Source organism: Rhinolophus ferrumequinum, chromosome 9, assembly GCF_004115265.2.
Source record: "Rhinolophus ferrumequinum isolate MPI-CBG mRhiFer1 chromosome 9, mRhiFer1_v1.p, whole genome shotgun sequence".
NCBI lineage: Eukaryota > Metazoa > Chordata > Mammalia > Chiroptera > Rhinolophidae > Rhinolophus > Rhinolophus ferrumequinum.
In genome coordinates, this window is record NC_046292.1 from 56673356 (window position 1) to 56696654 (window position 23299).

The window sequence follows — 23299 nt, forward strand, 5'->3', positions numbered from 1 at the left end:
TTGATAAATAAACTGGAAAACAAAAGTTAAGTACTTTATTCTGGTTCTGGTCAGGCGACACTCTTTGTGTGGATCCTATTTGAATAAAAGTAGGTGGATAACCAACTATTTCAAATGTTTCAGGGATTGTTTTTAGGTATGTTAGTTATGACCATATTGTAGAGATCATGGGACTAAGTAGATGTAAGACCATTTATAGGGGGGGAAATGCCGTTAAATTTGAGACCGTAGAGCCACGTTTAAAATACCTCAAGTTAATTACCATTAATTTTTTTGTGGTGAACTTAAAAGCTTTGACAGTGAGAGGGGACTAATTGGATTGTAATTAGAGGACAACTTAGAGTATCTGTATTTAATAAAATTAAATTAGGTTCATTTTTAGAGGTAATAGAGCTTCCATTTTAAAAATTTTATATTAAGGTCTTGGAATATGCACACATTTTGTTATTTCTATAGTCCTATCCATTCTGCTTATGAGATTTTAATTAACTACTGGAAATCCATAATCAATTGCTATAGTTTATAGGGAAAAAAATGCCATGAAATCACCTTATGTTTTTCCTCTTCATTTTCAAAATGATTTTGGTTCCTTTGATTAGAGATTCTGTGCTGATATACTTTTTTTTGATACCCATAGCTCATTTGAATACAGCCAAAATTAAAAAGAAATTTTTTTAATATAAAGATAGAATTCCATTTTTAATGAACTTAAAGTAGCAAAACCACTACTCTTTTTTTTCATTCCTTTAGGAAATACTGTGTTTCCCCGAAAATAAGACCTAGGCAGACAATCAGCTTTAACGCATCTTTTGAAGCAAAAATTAATATAAGACCCTACGTTACGTTATGTTATGTTATATTATATTATATTAAAGACCGGGTCTTACAGTAAAGTTAAAAAAACAGGTCTTATATTAATTTTTCTCCTAAAGAGGCATTAAACCTGATTGTCCAGCTAGGTCTTATTTTTGGGGAAACATGATATCTACTGCCAAAATTAAGGAGTAGATACTGTATCATCTTGTTATATAAAGGTGATGTGGTTTGCAGAAGAATTGTTCTCTTAATAAAGTTGGACTTTCAAGGGATATCAGTGTTCATCTATGCCATCTCTCTGGTTCCAAAATGATTTTGTTCCATTCTAGAAATTTGAAATATGTAATTTGAAATCCTTAATAAAATTTGCATTTAATAGATGATATCGATATAGATATAAATGTACTGTGTTTCCCCGAAAATAAGCCCTACCCCAAAAATAAGCCCCAGTTAAGATCGTCAGCCAGACAGACGCATTTTGTATGTTATGATGATGTTCCAGAAGAAGATGACATGACTGTATTTGAAGAAATGTAGATTGTTGTACATGAAAAAATAAGACATCCCCTGAAAATATGCCCTAATGCATCTTTTGCATCAAAATTAATATAAGACCCAGTCTTATTTTCAGGGAAATACAGTATAAGACCCAGTTTTATTTTCGGGGACACAGTAGATATCGATATAGATGATATAGATATAGACATAGATATAGATATAGATATAGATAGATGTAGATAGATACAGATATAAATATAGATGATATAGATATACATATAGATATAGATAAATAGATATAGATAGATGTAGATAGCTATAGATATAGATAGATAACATACTCCTCTTTTTAACCTGAACGATATCTAGTATCCATTGGATGTCATGTTCATGTTCTTCTCAACTTCCTCGACTCTATAATGGGAAATAAAAACAAATTTTCAAAGAATTTATTTTGAGAATTTATTATGGCATACTGTAATAAAGTTCTGGGTAGGATGACTGGCCCATAATAGGTGTTCAATCATGTTTATATCAATAAATATAATTCACTATACTTTCACATCTCTGTCATACTGCTGCTTCCCTTCCTCTCTAATCCTCCCATGTGGCACAAATAGGAATCAAGTCCTTTTTTCTTGTAAGGAGGCAAATGTCAAGATTCATTTTGGCAGAGAAAGGACTTCTTTTTCAAGCCCATCCCTCTGTCTTCAAAATAGTATATGCATTGACTCGAGTTGATCATCCTGAGGTTGAAGTTCACCCTGATTAGAATTCTCAAATTATTTTACCCAGCACAGTGCCTTACATAGAATAGGTATTGAGTAAAACTCACTTGGTTATTTAGTAGATGTCACCAAATTATTAACTGTGGGGACAGGGTCCCAGAGATCAGTTTCCAGGCTCTCGGCCTCACGTGGGATGGTGCGGGCTCGGGTAGTAGAAGGCCATCAGCTGTGACTAGTTGGTCATCAGCTGTTACCGGTTAGCCATTAGCCACTGATATAACTGCCGTGGCTACATTGGTTGGTTGGCAGAGAAGCAGACAGCAGATTGCAGCTCCTGCTTCCTGCGTCTCCAACCCAGCCGCCGAATACGTGTAGTGGTATGACTCCCTTATCCATGGATCCTTTGTTGTTCTTTTTTGGCCTCACCATATCCTGCATTCTTGTGTGGGGAGCGAGACCAGAGACCCTGCGTGACATAACTTTCCCCAAGCTAAGTGTTTATAACCAGATATACAGGTATAGAGTTACTATACTTTTGCAAAGGGAGAAAATACCCAATAAAAAAAAAATCAATATTTTAGACTTCAAATAAAAAGAAGTGTTTGACCTGGGCTTTCTTTTTAACAGGGACATAGTTGTCCTGACAGGGTGGCTGTATACTATTTGTAGTGATCTCAGTTTACAGACACAGCCCAAGCCCAACCAAGTATTTGGCTTGCTGAAGTTTTGAGTGTACAAGAGAAAAAGATGAAGAGGTCAAGTTTGTTTGTAATGGGAAAAAAATGAAAAAAATAAAAAATAGGGACAAGTCAACTAAAAAGAATTCAGAATAAAGAGAGAGCTTGATAAAGTGGAACCTGATAAATTTTTCCGAATGTCTTGGAAAATCCAGGGCCTCAATCCAGAAAGAAACTGCTCACTGAGAGAACTGAACAAGTGGAGGCATATGGAAAAAAATTTCAAGTAAGTGCTGTAAATCAAATAGTATAAATGAGTTCAAGAAACGGCAGTACATTTTAACAAAGAAAGTTGAGATCACTAAGATGCAGTGATAAAGCTAATAAAAGGAGCCGAGATAACCAGATAAGAGCAGCTCTTGGGTCAAACCGTCCATTTGTGACAAGGTATTTCTTTCTTTCTTTTTATCATAGCTTACTGTAGTTTGCAGGTGCCTTCAAATATATAAATGAGTCCCTTGAGCCTTAGCAAGCACTTTGTGTTACCTGAAGCTTCAATTATGATAAAGAATGTTTCACTCATCCAGCGCTGAACTCCTATCATAATGTAAGGATGGTTCCTGCATCAAAGTGGTAAATAGAGCAGACACCATATGCAGCCATATCTCCTGCTACATCATTCAGGAAGTCAGCTAGTCAGGACTGTGACCAAGAGGTAGGGGGACATGTGGGAGTGTCCTAAGACTCTGGCCATGGTGACAACATGACCAAGTGAATAGTATAAAAGAAAGGTACACTTTAAAAATCATTGTCTACCCCCAACGCCATTGCATTCATAACACTCAGCCCAATAACATATTTGTTACTTAAACAAGAGGCTGTTGTTCCAGTGTTTGCCCTCAAGTTGTTAGTCAGCTGCTGACCTCATAATCTGCACAGCTGTGGCATCCTGATAGTTGTCATGAAACAGATTGTGATGTCTCAATTGATCACTTTCAGGGGTTGCAATTGTCAAGTGAAACCAGTATGCTGATTCTTATTAGTTAAATTAAGCCTTGTTACAGCAGAACCAGCTAATTCACTCTCATGGCTGGGAAATACAATGCAAATTGCTGCATTTTGTAGATTAGAGTGCATCTAAGGCTTTTTAAAAATATATGTTTCTTTCTTTCTTTTTGATTTTTAAAAATTGGTGGAGTCTGTACCCCCCCCAAAAAAAATGCTTTTATTATACAGTGAAGCAACTTCTTGGAACAGTAAATTGAATGGAACTTCCCCACACCATATGCATCTTGGTGATAAGTTGGAGTGTGCCATATGACACACACAATTTAAATCAGGCATTGATTTGCATGACTCTAAGTGAGTTTGGAAGACTCAGCTGAGTGTAATGGATGTCAGGCCCTGCTGCAAATCGCCTCATAGAAAGAATATTGTGTTCTTCCTTATCACCCCAAAAGACTGTCAGCACCTAGATGCTTGAGAAAGGTCTTACATGAATGGCTGATCCCAAGAGGCATCTCCTTGTGCCTCCATTGGCCATTGGTGAAGTCTTCACTATGGCATCAACCTTCAGACCCCGTTTTTAAGTGTCCTAATACACTCAGCTACCTTGAGTGACTTATTGTAACCTGGCGCCTGGACCATCTGCTGTCTACCTTAGTTCAGAAATCTTACTGTGGCAAGAGTGATGGACAGTCCCTTGGAGAGCTGTTTTAAGAGACCTCAAAAATGGACCATTGTGGGACCTCCAAGTCAAGTTTTTTCAAAATTCTTAATTTTGACATCTCAAATAAATAGATGCTTTTGTCTAGCGTATTTCATTGGTGCTCAATGAAAACTAAATCAAAGAAGTAAAGTTCAATTAATGCATAACTCTTAGCATCCAAAATACAATGGGAAGTACAAGTTTATCAAAGCAGTTTTTTATAATAGAAAAAAAATCAGATAATAACTGATGCCAATCAGTAGGGAAATAGATACATTGTATAATGGAATGTTGTGCAGGTATTACAAATATCCCTAAGGACTATTTACTGACATGGGAAAGCTTAATGATGTGAAATTAAATGAAAAATAATGGTTGCCAAATTATATAAATGGTATTTCTCAACCTATCTATAATAATATATCTAGAAGGAGGAAAAAACAGTAAAATATTGTAGTGGTTTTTGAGTGGAGGAAATATGAAGTGTCTTTATTCAATTATCTATTCTGTTTTTTCAACTTTTCCATAATAAACCCTTATTATTTTAACAATCAGGAAAAACAGTTTTTAAAAGCAGTTTGAGTCGTTTTGTTATAACCTTCGCTGCAGGAGTCTCTGTTCAAGGCAATTCACATCTAACAGGTCTGGGAATGAGCTCCTGTCCACCTTTCCTGATTCTGCTCCTCCTGAAGCTTTCTCTTTCTCAGTTAAAGACAGCTCCCGTCTTCCAGTTGCTGAGACGAAAATTGGAAGTTACCTTAACTCTTCTTTCTTTCCCATCCCACATTCCATCTACTTCCTGGTCAACTCAGTAAACTCTTCCTTCCAATATATCCAACATGTGATCTGCTTCTTGCTGCCTCCTCTGCCACTCAAGCTCATCTAAGCCACCATCTTCTCTTGCTATAACTGACAGTAGCAAGCTCTCTCAGTTCCCATCCTTGTCTTCTTTGTGTCAGTTTCCCACAGAGCAGCCAAAGCTGGTTAAAATAGAACTCTGATCAGTCACTCCTTTGCCCAGAGACCTCCAATGGCTCCTAAGTAAAAGACCCCATGTGATGTCTCCCGGTCATCTCTCTGGCCCCAGTACCCACTCGCCTGCTTCAGTGCTCTGCCAGACCACATTGCTCTCTCTATTGTTCCTCTCCTACCTTGGGGTGTTGGCGTTGGCTTTTGCTTTTCCTTTGCAGGAGTAGTTTTCCACTAAATATCTCCTTAGCCAGCTCTCTTCATTCAGGTCTTTCCTCAAATATCACCCCCCCACCCCCCACCTGTCAGCCAGGCCTTTTCTGTTCACTCCAATGTGTGCACGCGCACACACACTCACACACACACACACACTCTAACCCTCTTCCTTGCTTTAATTTTCTCTAATTAGCACTTTTCTTCATCTAACATATTATACACTATGTGGATTTGTTCATTGCGTTTCTCTGCCAAGTTGAATATAAGCTCTATGAGAGAAGGGATATTTGTCTAAAATTTTCACAGCTGAATCCCCAACCCCTAGAGCAGTGCCTGGCACATAGTTGTTGCTCAATAACTACGCTGAATCCTGACCATTGATAGGAAAGATTATCTCTTACAGTTGTGTGATAATTATCCTAGTGACTGGCCTGAGGCACTTTGCCTATCAATTTACCCACCTAGATTGAACCTATAGGCATGGTGATGTGGTTCTTCTGCTTTGCTTTTCTCTTTTTATCTAAATTAATTCTAGATGAATTGGAAACGCCCATTTCTTCCTTAATATTAAGTTCAGTGTTTAAGCTCCTGATAAACTACTTTGATTCAATTGCTTTCATTTTCTAACTTAGCCACTATATATTTATTTCCTAAAATATTTTAGGGACTTCTGTGGAGTGGTGTTAAAACGAAGAAGACAGACATTGACTCCACTCTTACAGAGTTTACTGTCTAGTAGACAGACAAAATTAAACAGTAAATGAAAGTGTGACATTAATATCCAGTGTGAGAAGGGCCACTGACCAATACACACAATAAAAATTCAGGCTCAAATATCAGATGCAAAATGGAGAATCCATTGAAGAGAGATGAGAAAGATGTGTATCAACAAAGCACATTGCTTTTTTTTTTTTTATCTCTGTTTTAAAAGACAGGGTGACTTCTTCATGTGGGAGGGAAAGGGCAAAGGGGATTTATATAGCGTTGGAGGAGAGAATCAGGGAACAATGGAAAGAGCAGTGAATTTAGAGTAAGAAGATCTAGATTTGCATCTACCACTGCAACTTGAACCTATCATGTGCAAGTCCTAAAAGGTGGTGCTTGACTTCTTTGAGTCTGTGTTGCCTCATTGGTTAAAAAAAGGGTAGCTCTAGAGACCTCTATATACATGCAAGGCCAGCCAACATGAGGGAACACAAAGGAAGTTTTTAAGGTCTTTGTAATATTTTTTGCTAGCCTGAGGCTTGTCATAAGTAGTTCTGGGTTCTGAACATCTTTTTCAGAACTTTGCTATTTGCTGACTTTTTCATATTTTTATCAATTGCTACATTACCACTCATACACGTAAATAAAACACAGAATTGATGCCTGGATATATTCTTTTTGCCTCCCCCCCTCCCATTTCTTAGACATCATCCTTATTAAAGGAGTCAGCTCTTTTTGATTTGCCTTATTTCATTTAAAGTTATGGTTTTGAATGAAAAGTCATTTAGAGTGGAAAACAAATGACTAGTTTCCTATTTAATTTTAAAGCAACACAAGGGGATAGAAATTAAAATTATTTCTTAACAATCTGTATTCACTTTTTAAATGAAATCATGCCCCTAGCTTGATAACCTGTGGCAACCACTGCAGGATTAAGAGATATATATATATATTTCCACATTTCCCACTTATACATACCTATCTGAACTTTCTGTTTCCCTAGAGAAACTTATTTGTATAAATGAAGCTTACTAATTTACATATTTCTCTCCCCCCCCTTGTTTCTGTTTTTCAGCCTTTGCAACTCGACTGTGACCTTTGTGCCATAGTGTCAAACTCAGGTCAGATGGTCGGCCAGAAGGTTGGGAATGAGATAGATCAGTCCTCCTGCATTTGGAGAATGAACAATGCCCCCACCAAGGGATACGAAGAAGATGTTGGCCGCATGACAATGATTCGAGTTGTGTCCCATACCAGCGTTCCTCTTTTGCTGAAAAACCCTGATTATTTTTTCAAGGAAGCAAACACTACTATTTATGTTATTTGGGGCCCTTTCCGCAATATGAGGAAAGATGGCAATGGCATCGTGTACAACATGTTGAAAAAGACGGTTGACATCTATCCAAATGCCCAAATTTATGTCACTACAGAGAAGCGCATGAGTTACTGTGATGGAGTTTTTAAGAAGGAAACCGGGAAAGACAGGTGAGTCCCCTGAGAAGCACCCTTATTGTCCTTTATGCTAAATCTTTGCTGAGTCTTTTTGTCAGCTATCAAATGAACAGTTATTTTTCAAACTGATTGTTACATGTTTTTGACTATTATAATTACTTGATGAGCCAGCAGTTAGGCCCCATGTATTCCACCTACATTACCTTCCTTTCTCTCCATTTTGATTGGCTTGAGGCTCCAAGAAACACTGGATGCTTCCCCAGAATAGCTTTAGATTTGTTCTTATTTAGTTTAATTTGCTATTGATTAAATTGGATTTTAGCCCAAAGAGGAAGTTTGTGTATTTCTGTATCAAAACAAAAATGTCAAGGAACATTAGGAGTAAATGTCTTTGGAAGTTATGGCAAAAATTTACCTGAGACCACAAAACACAACAGGCTATTGATTCTCTAATTAGGTTACATAGCTTCTTGCATGCAAATAGATCCTATGAGCACGAACACCAATAACCTGGTATCTAACATGTTCAGCAGAATACCACATTGAAATTGTGCGTTACTTAAAACCACTAACAGTGGATTCATGAAGGAAAATAAGGTATGAATACCATTCCCTAAGTTATCCAAAAATCTGTGTCCATTTTTCATCGCATCCATTTTTTTCTGCACGTTCTATAAACTACCCTTTCCACTTCCTTTTCTTGAGGCCTGCTTGCTTCATTCTTTTCCTACTCCTTACTTCTCCTACTTCCTCTTCATTTCCCTCATCTCCCATATAACTCTATTGCCTGCCATTTTTTCTCCCTCTTTAGAAAGCGAACCAGTCAGTCAGTATATGAGAGAGAAGTGGAATTATCAATCAGCACATCTTAGTTCACGTATCTAATTCTAATAAAGAACTGCTAAAAGAAAATATTAAAAGTAATTGCTAAAGTTTTAAATTATCAGTGAATTTTGCTTATTCACGTTATCATGGTTAAGTTGAGCATTGGCTATAATTCCAATATTAACATTGTTATTCCTCAAAATGTATATCTTTCAGTCTTCAGTATTATCAAATCTAAACTTGTACCTATATTAGGGTATGTGCTTATAGGGGAGAAGTTTCTGATATTTCTGGGCATAATTTTAATGATGATTATTTTAAAATCGTATCTCCTATTGGCAAGGTAGGTTGAATTTAGTGTTTTCTACTTCTGAGCACCAAAAATGTACAGCATCTAGTGAAATACAACAAAATGCAAGATATAAATCGTCATAATACTGTCTCCTTTTACTGTTAGAGTTACCAAGAAGAATCTCAATGGTCAGATTTGAGTCAGTGTAGCATAAGCTGTCCAAAGAGACAGGCAGTAGAGATAAAAGGAGTAGGTATATGCGTCAAAGAAATGCTCTCACATGTAGCCCCATTCTGTATAAATATGATCATCCTCAAGGGGCTTTGGAAATTTCTGGTCTCTCACTAGCTCAGAGCAATGCAATTAATTAGATATATTTGGCTTTTCACTAGTCACAGTTAGCCCTTGGGGCATCCCCCAGTCATACTATAAGCCCTAGAACCATTTTAGGATATCAGAGAAGAACTTATCATGCCCTATGTTTCTACGTGTTTATATCATGTTGGCTTTTGCTGTGAGCTTCAGTGAGACAGCCCTGTTACACATGTGTGGATTGTGCAACAAAAACTCGGAGAGAATAGCCTTAGGAGATACATTTCCCTACTGGCTATGATGAGGAAAGCTTTTTGAATGCAGTGAGGAAAAGCTTACTTTGTAAAATTAATTTGCAGGTATTATTCAATTGGTAGAGTTACCAAAATAATGTATGGAGAAAAAAGTCAAAATAATTTTTTGGTGCATTATTGCTGTTTTCTTCAGTGAGTCTAATCCTGTTTGGTTGCTTCACTGACGATTGCAACCAGACCAAAGAAGACAATTATGCTTGTGTTTAAGAAATGATCAGGATAGATGGTTTTGGTAAAATCTAGTTGGATGACAAAGGTTGACCAAAATGACCTCAAAACTGCTATCTCTACTATGATTTAAATCTATATCCCAAGTTTAGTTGTGCAGATATTATTGTTTAAGGATTTCGTGTAGTGACCTGATGTTCACTGCCAAATTTCAAATAAGGATATTTTTAAACTTTTTATGAAGGAAAATGCCAAACATAAAATAGAGAGATTAATGGTGTAATGAGCCTTTGCATACCAACTGCTCAGATTGAATGACTGTTAACTCATGGCCAATCTTGTTTCATCTATACCCCTACACACTTTTTACCTGTCCAAGGATTATCTTAAATCAAAGGCCAGACATTATATTTTTCATTCATAAATATTTTAGCACGTATCTGTAAAAGAGAAACATTCTTAAAAATAAACACCAATAAACTTTTATTTAAAAAAACACACAATGCAATTGTCCTACATAAAAGTCAGCAATACTTCCATAATAACATTATATATTTAGTCTGTTTTCAAATTTCTCCAATAATCTCATCAACATTTTTAATAGTTAATTTGAAGCAGTGTTACCATTAAGGTCCATACATGTTTTTCAAGTAAGAATTAGCATGAGGTCTATACATTACAATGAATTGATATGTCACCTATATTTCTCGTAACCTGTAGTTTCTTCTATCCCTCTATCTCACTCGATAATTAGAAAAAAAAAATCTAGTCATTTTCCCTATAGAGCTTTCTTCAATCTAGATTTTGCTCATTGTACCCCCACGATATTTCTTCAACATTGATATTTCTTATTTCTATATTGAGGCTTTATTGGGTTCAGGTTGTTTGTTTGTTTTTGTTTTGTTTTTTTTACCAAGACCATTAAGTGGTACCTCTATCAGGAGGAATACTGGAATACTGTCTAGTTTTCTCTTTTTATATGTTAGCGGTTGTTAATGATCATTGTCTAGATCCAATAATTCATTAGAGGTTACAAAATGGTGATGTTTCATCATTTCTTTTTCATTTGTTTGCTGATGTACTTTATAAAGATAAACTTGCCCTCATTAACCACTGGGTTACCATGAAATAGAGAGTACCGATCCTTTCTCTTCATCAGTTTTAAAACATTGGTTCCCTAGCATCATCCAAAAGTGACCAGTAAGTTTATTATTATCAATATTTACATACTGATTTGTATACTTAAACATATTTGAAATATTTCAGTTCATTAAAATGATGTTTCTTATGTTCTGGGTAGCTTCTTTGCTTCCTGGTATTATATGATGTTGCAAGCTCTTCTTGTACATAATCTGATGCAAACCTGGATTCATACATTTTTCCAAAGAACTTAGGGTCTTTTAGTACTTAGGAGAGTATAATCTTGGTACTGCAGGTACTCATTGCTACTGGGTTGGTCTTTGTTTCTTAGTCTTTTCATTGGACAGAGATAGCGTATAAAGAGCATATATTGTATGTTCTTTATATACTTTATATACTTTGTTCTTTATATACATGTGCTGTATATATTGTTTAAAGATAAAATCATTATGAGTTCAAACTGAAACCAGGGCTACCAGTTTTTTATTTTGTCCCCATAAATCTTACATCTGGTTATTATTTCTGCAATGTTGACAATCATAGGTCCTAGAGACACCAGTGTAATTACTCATCTGCTTTATCCCACAGCCTACAGACAACAATCTTAGAATAACAGCATAACCAGCAATATTATTACTGTAAATATTTTAAGATGATTTTGCATTAAACACGACATATTAATGGCAAGCGTTCATGCGAGTTCATGCTCACAAAGTGTGTGTTGGTTATATCCTAACAAAGGTTGTAAATATTTTTCTCCTAAGTAAATAAATTAAATGGTATATACATCATTGCAGGCTTGAGGGAGGAAGTCAATAGGGATGTCCATTTAATTTAACATTCATTGTCATCTATTTTGATTTGCCTGAATTTCCAGTAAGTGTTTAGCAAGTGCTCATTTTCTTCAAGTTTTTAATGGAGAGGTTATGTCACCATTATGATGCATAATTTATAGAATTTTTAAAAAATTGTATCCTTAGTTAAAGTGATTCATGATAGGTAAATGATTAAATTGAGTTTCTCCAAGAAAAATTTGCCTCTCAGCTTGCTTTTTCAAATTGTCGTGTCCTTTCTTAAAAAATATAAGCCCCGCCCTTGTTTAAGTTGGGTGTTTTAATTTTTCCAGTGGTTTTTATGTTTGTCTTAAGAGATTCCTCTTTGGCAAAACAGGAAAGAGTAAAAGAAATATTTGTACTGTTAAATTTCTTAGAGTGAGTTTAGACCAACTCTTAAGCATATTGGAATATTTTTTCAATCCAAATGAAATTTAATTTGCTTTCTTATCAGTTACTGACTAAAATTATTTGGCTAGTTAATTAGAAAGGGTGACCTTATTGGAAAGGCTGGGAGAACAGAAAGACAAGGCTGCTGGTCCTTTCTTTCTTGATCTTCTGGGGCCCAGTTTTCTTTGGAATTCTAGGTCCTTTGCACAGTGGTCACCTTTATATTTTCACTTACCAAATATTTTTTCTGGGAAACAACTTTGAACAAACCAGAAACCTTTGTAATTAAAAGTCTTGTATTCAAAATCTGGGACAAAATGGAACTCTTTTTCCCCTGTGAATGATTGGTATGCATAAATAATATTAGCTTGCTGACATTTACACATTTGCATTAATGCATCTTAAGACTGAAATACCCTAGAGGTGCTATAGGGCTGACAGTATTATATGAAGCCACAGTCAACATTTAAAGAATGTGATTATGTGTCTGGCCATGTACAGATGCAAAACAAATGTTAACTTTCCTGGAGAAGCAACAGAGAGCCAGTGTGAGATATTCTGCTTACCTGTGGAAAGGTAGGTAGTTGCAGTTTGCATCCCGCTTTAGAAATACGTTGGCAAACGTATGCACATTATTTAATTAAGTAATAATTGAGAAAGCTATAGTCCCCATTAAAAGTGCAAAGCTAATTCAGGGCTGATAAAGGGCCGTGAGCTGCCCTAAATAGGTCTTAATTAGCTGGCACCAATGTGGCTCTGCCTTCAGGGTTGGAGGAAAGTAATGAAAGCTAGCAGCAAATAAATAGATCAATGTTTCAAGATGTTTCTACCTCAGTTGCAGAAGATGAGAAGGGAGAGAGTTGCTTTTGAGGATCATTAAGGAAAAAGGATACACAAAAGTCACTTTCAGAAAACATTATCAAAATGGGAAACTTATAAATATGAAGACGGTTACCTGGCTGATCTTGCCTGCATGTTCCATCCATTCCTACTGAATCGTAAGGGGAGAAAAAGAAATCACTGATGTGTCCTTTCTCACTGCCTTCTGCTGGAGACAGTGCTGTCATCTGGTGTGGGGTCTAAATGCAGCCCAGGTTTTGCTATGCTAGCTTGGCCATTTTGACTTTCTTGTGCTATTATGTGATCAAATTTAGGGATTAAATTAGCTCACATACCTTAGGTTGGCAAACCTTTGGTAGTTTCTACGGTAGAAGGGAAGATATTTCAAGCCTCTCCCCTAAAAATTTGGGAACTCTCTTTGTCCCCTCTGTTGGGGACATGGCTGGCAAGCTGTCTTAACCAATTCAGTGTAGCAAGGGAGAGGGACACAACAAAAAAACTGGGCTGGCCTGAGTCAACCACAAGGCACAGAAACTTGCGAAGTTCACCCAAAGAAATTTTATAATTCTACTTGGACTCTGAAAACAAAGATGTCTAGTTCTTTCTAACTCAGAATAATAGGTACTAACCCCAGGAAAACCTGGACCAAGAGAAAATAGGCAAAGTACACAGTTTCTTGGATTGAAAAACAGGACACAATATTAAAAACAGCATTTTTTTTTTAAAGGACCATTCTTTGCAAATATAGCATCTCAGCACTTTTTCAAGAGCAACGTTGACACACTTCTGTTAAAATGAATTAAAGTTCCCACTCAGCTGATGTATTTGGCAGGAACAACAAGTTCACATAGCAGTCATAGGCAGACCCATAGGACTCCTGAGTTAAAAAGTGTAATAAGGCATCCAGGGCTGTGTGAAAAACACTAACAAGCATTGAGAAACAAGGGACTTCCTTTTTCCCATTATTCATGATGGCATCCAGTGACCTACCTACATTAGGCCTCCTCTACAATACACATGTGCTGGAAATTAGAAATTCAGTAAAAAAGAGGGAAGAATCTATTTTAATAATAGAAGGATGGCAAGGACACATGTAATTTCTTTCTTTTTTCCTTAATTCTTGTATGCCTTGACTTCTAAGACAGCGTTGGTTGTTCTGAAACTTTTCATCTTATACTATATCTTTCTTTTTATACTACAGCAGTTTTCAGACTTTAATGTGCATACTGCAACCCGATACAATTGATTTGGGGTGGAGCCTGCGAATTTGCATTTTTGAACAAGTTCCAAGTTCAGGAAAATGCTGCTAACCTACAGAGGACACTTTGAATTGCTCTATTTTGGATTGCTTTGAATGAAGGGACAGGCAACATTTCACTGTTCCTGGCACCAGAGAATTCCATAAGTAAAGAACAAATGTTTCCCAAATAGTCTTGGTAGTCTGCTTGTAGTTGAGTCCCAATGTTGTAACTATGCCTTGTTCACGGCCACTTAAGGATAGGGCCCAGAAGTCCTTAAGAATTCAACAAAGGACTGATCGATCTGACCTTATTGTGTTTATTTGTTCATCTCTCTCATTGAATAATACACTTCTTAAGGACAGGGGCTGTGCCCATATCCATTTTATTGTCAGACCTAACATAGTGGTGGTTTGCCAACAATACACCAAGCAAATGTGTTTTGCACACTTTACTTCTTTCAGCTAAATGGCCTATAGATATTTCAGATTTCCTTGAAATGACCTCAGCAATGAGTCATTTTCTTTCTTCTATCAGGACTACTACTGCTGCTCTAGTTTGGCCCTTTGCCTGCCACGTAGGTGACTACTAATAGAGCCCTGTCTCTGTGCCTTTGCAGGGATTGCGCCCCTGCCTGAATTGCACTTCTCCCTATCACCATGCACACAAATGCATCCTTTAGGACCAAATCAAATGTTACCTCTTCCACGAAACCTTTTGTAATATCTCTAATTAGAGCTCATATTTCCTTCTCTGAAAATCCATAATGTTTGGACTTTTTTTTAATAGAAATCGGTAGTCTCTACCAGGCCTTATTGCCATTTATGTCTAGTCTCTTCAGGTAGTCCATAAATTCTTTGAGGCAATGCCAGCTCTTACATATTTGTTTCCCCAGAACCTAATATTAGGTTGGTGTAAAAGTAATTGCGGTTTTTGCAATTATTTTTAACCTTTTAAACCGCAATTACTTTTGCATCAGCCTAATATAACGTTTGACTCTAATAGGTATTCAGAAAACACTTGATGGATGAATGAGTAAATAAATGAATAAATGACTAAAGTAAATAATACCTACAGTTTTTTGTTTGTTTGTTTATTTGTTTGAAGTCTATAAGTCCCTTTGCCATTCATTGAGATACTTGTGAATTTCAGAACACTTTTCTTTAGCACTAGCGGTCACAGTAACACCAAATGAGGCAAGTTCTAGGATTGGGTTTTGATGGAAAAGTTTCCACAGTTCCACTCAGAGAGATCACCTCTCGCTCTAACTTACTGAAAGGTTGGCAAATCTATTACCTTCTGTAGGGATTTTATGACTGGGCACTGGGTTTTTAATGTCACTGACAGAGCCATTCCTCAAATACAGGTTTCCATTTTAGTTTCACTTCAGTGGCAAATCAGGTTCTAAGACTTCACTCACAATTCTTTTAGCTGTCAGTCACCTAGTGAAAAAACAAACCTGAGCACCCAAATCCAAGGTTATACTCTTGAGCCTTAAGAAGCAAATACAGCGACCACAACAGAAGGCAGAAAACAAGATCCAACTAAAGGAGAGCTGGTTATTACCCAACTCTGTCTTCTAACTGTCTCCCAGAAAACACTTCTTTGTTAACAAAGAAAGTGACTTTCCTTAGTGAAAATACTTTTATGGAACTTCATAATGGACATAAAGAAAAAAAAAATGGTAGTAGTGTCTTCTAACACACTACATAAGTGGTTGATGAAATTGTACGTAGACTTCAAAGAAAATTAATGAAAGTCTTTTGATATCATTCAGATTATGTCACTCTTCTACTCAAAACACTTGTTTCCCTTAAAGTAAAAGCATGAGTTTTTACAATGACTTATAATGACACCCAGAGTGATCTGGCCCTCTGTTTCCTCTCTGACCTTCATTATTAAATTTCTCTCAAGCTCAAGCTGCTCCAGACACACAGACTTCCTAGTTGTATCTCTCACGCTCTGGAAATGCTCCCTCCTGCAGGCCTTTATTTTCTGCTGGATCACATTTCCTCCCCATATGTCACATGGTCCACTCCATCATCTCCTTCAAACCTTTGCTCATTTGTCATCCAATCAATGAGTCTACCATGATATTACCTAATACTGAAACCCCCACTTCTCATAACCAGCATTCCCAATTGTCCTTACCTTGTTCTATTGTTCTATTTTCCCACCGTAGCATTGTTTACCTTCTGACATTCTGTATAATATGCTTATTGATTTTATCACTTGTTATTTTTTGTCTATCTCCTCCACAAGGATATACGTTCCTTAAGGGCAGGGTTCATTGTCAGTTTTTGTCACTGATATACATAGTGCGTGGCATATAGTAGATATTTAATATTTGCTGAATTAATGACTAAGAGATGGAAAAAAATTAAACAAAGGATTCAGGCAAAGCTGCAAAACTTGTCTCAGGGGGTCCACCAAAGTAGCTTAAAAAGAAGAATATACATATGTTCAGAAACCATGCAGTTAAGGTAGGAGTTTAAGGCAACTTGTTCTGCTGTTGTTCTACAAAAGGATACTAGCACGACAGCGCTCTTATTCAAAGACATCATCAGGTCACTCAAGGACCTGGTCTGACTGATTTTTATTCATTAGCACATAGACCAATTGTTAAAACAGAATTGGCCAAATTACTAATTTCTTTGCTACCCAGCAGAAACAGCAAAAATCTGATTCTTAGATGGTTTGGTAGAGCAGTGGTTCCCAAATATGAGCCCACATCAGAATCACCTGGAGGGTTATTTAAAGCACAACTTGCTGGGCCCATTCCCAGAGTTTCTGCATTGGTTCTGGGTCTAGGCCTTAGAGACTGCATTTCTAACTAATTCCCAGGTAATGCTGTTGCTGCTGGTCCTGAGACTATGCTTTGAGAACCACTGTGGTAGAGAAAGATTTGAAGGTATCAGGAAACATATTTAATTGTTTTGAAAACATTTGGCCCTATCATCTTTATACTATGGGTGTAGTGTTATGTGAACATCTAAAATTATTTTTATTATGATTATTTTTTAATGATGAAGAATCTTTTAACCTCCTACAAAAATCCTACTCTAGTTCTGTCATTTTATTCTTCACTTTCTTAAGACCTGCTCCTTTATAACCATGCCAGATGGTGCTGCTCATTAGCTTATGAGAAAGTGATGCTTTATCATTCTAGAAAGAGAGACAAATCATTCTGTTCTCTGACTATGAGTCAAGAATCAACATTTGGGTGTATGTTCAACCTACTATTTGCTTTACAATTTTGCTCATTAGGTATTTATTATCCTGACAATATATGAGTTAGTCATTATCCCTCTGTCATGTGTTTCTTTCAAATTATATTCGTTTAAAGTTCATATTGGCACTGTTTGACAATTGCCATCATCACACCATTACCTCCACTAATACGTAATTTCTTTTTTGCCTGAATTATCTTGATGAGGTGGTAATCTAGGAAGTATATGCATAAAATTAAGATACTGGATAATATTCCATTCTCTGAATCACCATATTCCCAATGGATAACTGGGGCAGTTGGTATTGCTGATTTGTGAAAAACAATATAACTTTGGAACAAAAAGTAACATTATGACCAAAGTCATCACATTCTTTTTCATTCATTTTATGTTTTCCTTATGAAGAAAGCAGAATGAGGAAAGCATATAATTTAATGAATGGTGTAAACAAAACAAAACAAAACAAAACCTGAAATAATGAGATACCGGCAACGTGAGGGGGAAACTTTTCCCATGTGAAATGGAGAATGGGTTAGAATTCAGGATCTGGGAAAAAATAATAATTAACATACTTAAGATATTCAAGTCTTGGAGCAAAAACACATTTTTAAACATTTATAGTTTTCACTAAAAGTGTAATTGAAGTTAGTGCTAGGTAATTCATGCAAAGGTACTATTACAGGCATATATGTAACAGTTCTCTTGATGTGAATAGTTCATTTATTCTTCCCAAGAATGCCTCTCTACACAGCTGCAATATTAAACATTTCCAGTTTTCTTGATTTTTTTTGTTGATTGAAGTGTGGGAAAAAGAGAAGGGGATATAGTAGAAGGCTTCTGGGAGAGGTTGTCAATCTGTCTTAATTCTTGTAGTTGATAGTAGGTCTTTGACCATTAAATCTTTATTAACTAAGATGTTAATATCCTTGTGATGAAATGAGTATCCCACAGCCAAGTTGTATCATTGTGGAGGCGTAAAAGCTTTGATGATAAATGCAAGCAAAGAATGGTTGCTCTTTCAAGGTGACTTCCCCCGTATACATTCTAGATTTCTAATATATTGTATAGTCCTAACCTGTTAGTCCCATAACAAATACAGTTAGGTTTACTTAGGAGTGCATTAAATTTTCTTCCATCAATGGAGCAAATTTCACTTGTGTTTCATGGTGATCATAATTAATTCGCCCTTTATCTCCTTTTTATCTTTACTTCACTCATAACTCATCTGATAGCTCACCATTCCAAAGAGTGAACCATTGGCAACTCTGTCACCTGGAAAGAATTAAATAAAATATGCTAAAAACAGGAATGATTGCTTAACTGGTTCATCATATTTTACTTAGCAGGTGGATTCTTGGTGGGCAGGGAACATGTTTCTGGTGTTTTTGCTGCCAAGCACATTGTGGGTGTTCAGTAAATACTAAATAATAATAATTTCCTAACTAAGATGAAGATTTTTTCTATATTAAGCAGATGGTACTCAGTAGGAGCAGCCCATTATTTATAAGTATGACACAAGGTGCTGACAATTGTCTGGGAAACATGGCTCTCACTTCAGATGCTGATTATATGTTAAAGTGAACTTTTTTGACAAACAGCTTGATCAATATTAGTTAATGTTTGCGATAAAAACTGTGACTAGGGATGGACTTTGTGTGTATATGTCTATAATTCTGCTGTTTGATTTTTAATATTGGTTTCAACTATAAAAGTATTCCTTGCTATTTGCTTCAAGGCAAATTTTGGCAAATCTGTGTATATCTGATTCTATCCCACAGGCTCCCCATTTGATTTGAATCCTCATTATTGCCTGATTTCTAAAGAAATTTTTCTTTCAAGTCTTTTGAGTATCACTTTGTAGTTACTAAAACTAGATGTGAACACCTCCATGATATTTGCAATGCTTATGTTAGTAGCTAAACCTCAGTGGAACTAACGAGAGTTAATTAGGCGTTCCCAAAATACACATCATTTCATGATTTTGCAGATCACCCCAATGAAAATAACAGTCTAATTTCGTCAAGTCATGTAAATTATAGTGAGAGGGATGATGAGAGTAGGCAATTCTCAGTTCTTTGGAGAAGTTAATTTTGTTGTCAGCACATCCACATTTCCAAAAATCACAAACCACAGGCAGAACTTTCTAGCACAAGTGAGATTTGGTGATCATATACCATTTCCATTTCTAATGTCTGTCTTCTATATACGATCTATGCAAATAGGGGCTCTCAAGGATGTAAAACTAGCAGCTTTCTCTATTAGGAGCTCAGGGAGCAGCTGCCATGCTTTCTCATAAAGTATAGAAAACATCCTGTTTACTAACATACACCCACACGTCCTCATCTACATACACACACCAAGCTACTCTATTTAGGCAGAGCTTTTATTTTAGTTTGAGATAGGCAGCACAGAAGTGGAGCATTATTCAAGTTTCTTATAAACATTTCATTCAGTCTTTGAGCACATATTCCCTGGGTGCTAACCAGGTGTCAGACATCGTCCTAGATGTGGGGGATCCACGGATATTTGAAACATATTCTCTAGTTTTATTGGGAACTCATCGGAGGTCCTGGCATGTGTTGGCAGGTTCTTTGCATTGGTCTCACCACCCTATTTTTAATATTTATAAAGCATGCTCATCAGGCTGTCAGTAGGTATGAAATGAAAGCATCTGAGAAACCCTGACAAGACAAAAAAGTCCCAGAGTGAACTAAAAATATCTTGACCATAAGGATGTGCAGCAAACCAAGATGTGTTCTTAAAGCAGCAAAGATAAGTATTGTGCCAAAGTCCAGGCTTTACCTCTCTGTCAGATAATCAGTGGACTAGAGATCTCACCTGTCATCTCCACAAGTCCTGTTAAGAAATTATGACCAGGATTTCTTTTCTACAAGCCTGCGGTGCCCACCATATGAGCTCATAAATATATTTGCTTACGTAAGGTTTATGATAATATAGAAGATAATGTATATTCTAGAACTCAATATGTCTTGAGTCCCCCCAGATAGCTATATGATTTTTTTCCCCTCATTTTCTTTAGGTCTAGATTCAAATTTTGCCTTATGAGAGAACATTTCTTTAGCAACACCCTCACCTGCCCTGCCCCCCAAACTGCTTATCAAACTCCTGTCCTTGATGTCACTTGTCAAGGACTGATGCATTATATATCTTCTGTCTTCTGTCTTCCCCACTAAACTGTAAGTGTCAGGAGAGCAGGACTGCGTTTCACCCAGTGCTGCCTCTCTGCCCCTTTGAATAGCTCCTCAGGTGGATGACTTGAGGCTGTTTGAAATTGTTAGTTTCTTAATTTAAGAAGCAACATTGGTCAAGAACTCTTAGGGTTGGACCTAAAGAATCTGAATCCCATTGTGTCTCAACGTTTTTCTTATCAATATTCCTTTATGCAGTTTTACCCTTGTGGGCTTTCTGCTTTGAAAGATGTGATCTACGAAAACAAACACAAACCTACATTTGTTAAGTAGTATTCATTTCTCTATCTTTGTAAATCTGAGCAAATATAGCTGCATCAAAAATTCTGATAAATTCATCAAAAATCAGATATAGTTCTAGCCAGGAGCTAAAAAAGTGGACGTGTCAATAACACTTTTGGATATTGGATAAATAAATTATTCCTATTTGACTTTTTGAAATTTCACATATGGCTCAAGAATCCCTGTTGTCGGACTTCATGGACCCTTTTACAGTGATCTCAGTGAGGAAAATCTAAAATGAGCCCAACACACATCTCATGAGTGAGAAAAGCTAAGACCAGAGTAGATTTAGATTTTCCCAAAGTCACACCTCTTATTGTACTAAAACTTTGATCCCGGGGTCTTCTTCATCCAAGATAAGTGCCATGTTTGCTTTTCTGGTCCATATGGCTTCCCCGTCATTGAACTGAACACCAGCTGCAGTGTTTCTCAAATGTATTTCGTGGACCACCTGTTATAGAATCTTCCAGAGAGTCTTGATAAAAACAACCTCTCAGCTCTGTGGATTCAGAATCTGTAGGAATGTAACCTAGGGTTCTGCACATCAATTAGTTCCCCAGGAGTGTCTTACACATAGCACTGTTTGAGGACCAGTCACCTATTATGTGCCAGGACTCTCGATTCTCTTCAATTTAAATGGAAAGAAACAAAAACACAAACATCCAAATCTTATCACCAAATTATATGAATACATAATTATTGAACTTTGGCCAACAACTTTTATCAGAAAGCAACACTGGGCCATGTTAAAATATGTTTACAGTTACCATTAAGTTAGATAATACAAGCTATGCACTACTTTGAAACTTGGGGGTTAAATCTAACTAGTTTATTAATTTCTTCTACAAACCTTGTAGAGTGCAAGGTGGTAGGGATTCAAAGATAATTGAGACAGTCCTGGTGCAGTTGGGGGAGACATATATGATTTCAGAGGGCTACAGGAAGCCCTGAAGGATTTGTGATGCCTCCATATCAGGTCTCAAGTCCCAGTGGGTCACAATCAGGTCACAACCAGCTACAGTTGGGTGTTTAGTAGGCTGCATTTCTCAATCTCTTTTCATCCTTCTGGACATCTTTCCAAGTCCACCAAATAGTCTCAGTCTTCAAAATATAATAATAATAATAATAATAATAATAATAATAATAATAATAATAATAATAATGGAATCTGCAAGTTCTCAGAGGTAGTGGTTCAAAGCAAAAGCTCAGTAGATGTTATTGTTACTGTGATCAGTTTTCAGGACCCATAACAGCGGTCCCAGCATATCACCCTTTGTCTTGGTTCTAATAAATATCCCCCACTCTCCATCATCTTTGAGGGTGAATCATACAGCTCATCAGAATTTTACTTTCTGACGTACAACCTTGAGATTGAACAATTCAAAAAAATTTCCTAGAAATAGCTTTGTGGGATGTTAATTTAATTCCCCGAATGGTGAAAACTGTTTAAGACATTTTTCAAAGGTTAGGCTTTTGAATATTTCATATGATGGAAACTGTTTCAGGAAAGACTCAGAGACTAAAGGCCACAAAAATGAGGCAAAATATACTTGAAGAAACTTTAAAAACTAGAACTTCTCATAAGAATATAAATATGTTATTTCTCTCCATCTTGAAATGTCCTCAGGCATGTGTTGAATAAACTGACTTCATGGTTGTAGTTTTGTTGTTCTTTCCGTGTTATTTTGTAATTCTCCCTGTGGCTATCATATTGATTTCCACACTGTGGTCATCATTATAGGAAAATGAAGGCATTAATAACATGGTCTCTATGGACAGATTGTAATAGAAAACCTTATAAATAATTACCCAGTAATGGGAAAATTGAAAATATGCACTGTATTATAATGGTCATAATGTAATCATTAAAATTAAAATTATGTGACAATGAAAGAACTCATTATGCATTAGTTTATCTTTACATAATGTTAATAGCTAATGAAAGCGTGACAATTACATCTAATTAAGTTTAACAACATTTCTGCACTTCTTGTAAACGGACTATATTTTCCTTAAAACACTGCATGTGGAGACATTAGTGAGGCCGAGATCCATCTCTATTATGAGATTTGAAATGTAACCATCGGTCCTATCAGAAATAGCAATTTCAGGCCTGTTGGTAAATGAACTGGAAATGTGAGTTCTTACCATGGGTAGCTTTATTAAAAAACGGGTTCTTGGATGGTTTCATTGATATAGTTAAAGTACCCGTTAGCCCTTCCCCTCTCACAAATGTTGTGTGTGTGTGTTTGACTCATCTGTGTTTTGTCTATAGCTATAGACTTGTTATGGTAAACTTCCAAGTTAGAAGGAGGTCATCCAGATTTGGGTTATAATAATGGATGGGAGTAGGTGCTGGTTCTTTGCCACAGATTATAGCCCATCACTGTAACCTACATCCTATCTGTGTGATTTAGACCAAGTGTAAAAACGCTCTGTGCCTCAGTTTCCCCAAGT

The 23299-nt window shown here is 36.5% G+C and overlaps 1 protein-coding gene across 2 annotated transcripts in view; it reads left to right on the top strand.

Annotated features, from left to right (window-relative positions):
• The window catches only part of ST6GALNAC3 (ST6 N-acetylgalactosaminide alpha-2,6-sialyltransferase 3), a 574754-nt gene that overhangs the window by 307168 nt on the left and 244287 nt on the right, over positions 1-23299 (top strand). For both annotated transcript variants that reach the window (XM_033113214.1, XM_033113213.1), the window contains exon 3: positions 7393-7802. In XM_033113214.1, the coding sequence (XP_032969105.1) occupies positions 7393-7802 (410 nt within the window). The remainder of the gene's footprint in view (positions 1-7392; positions 7803-23299) is intronic.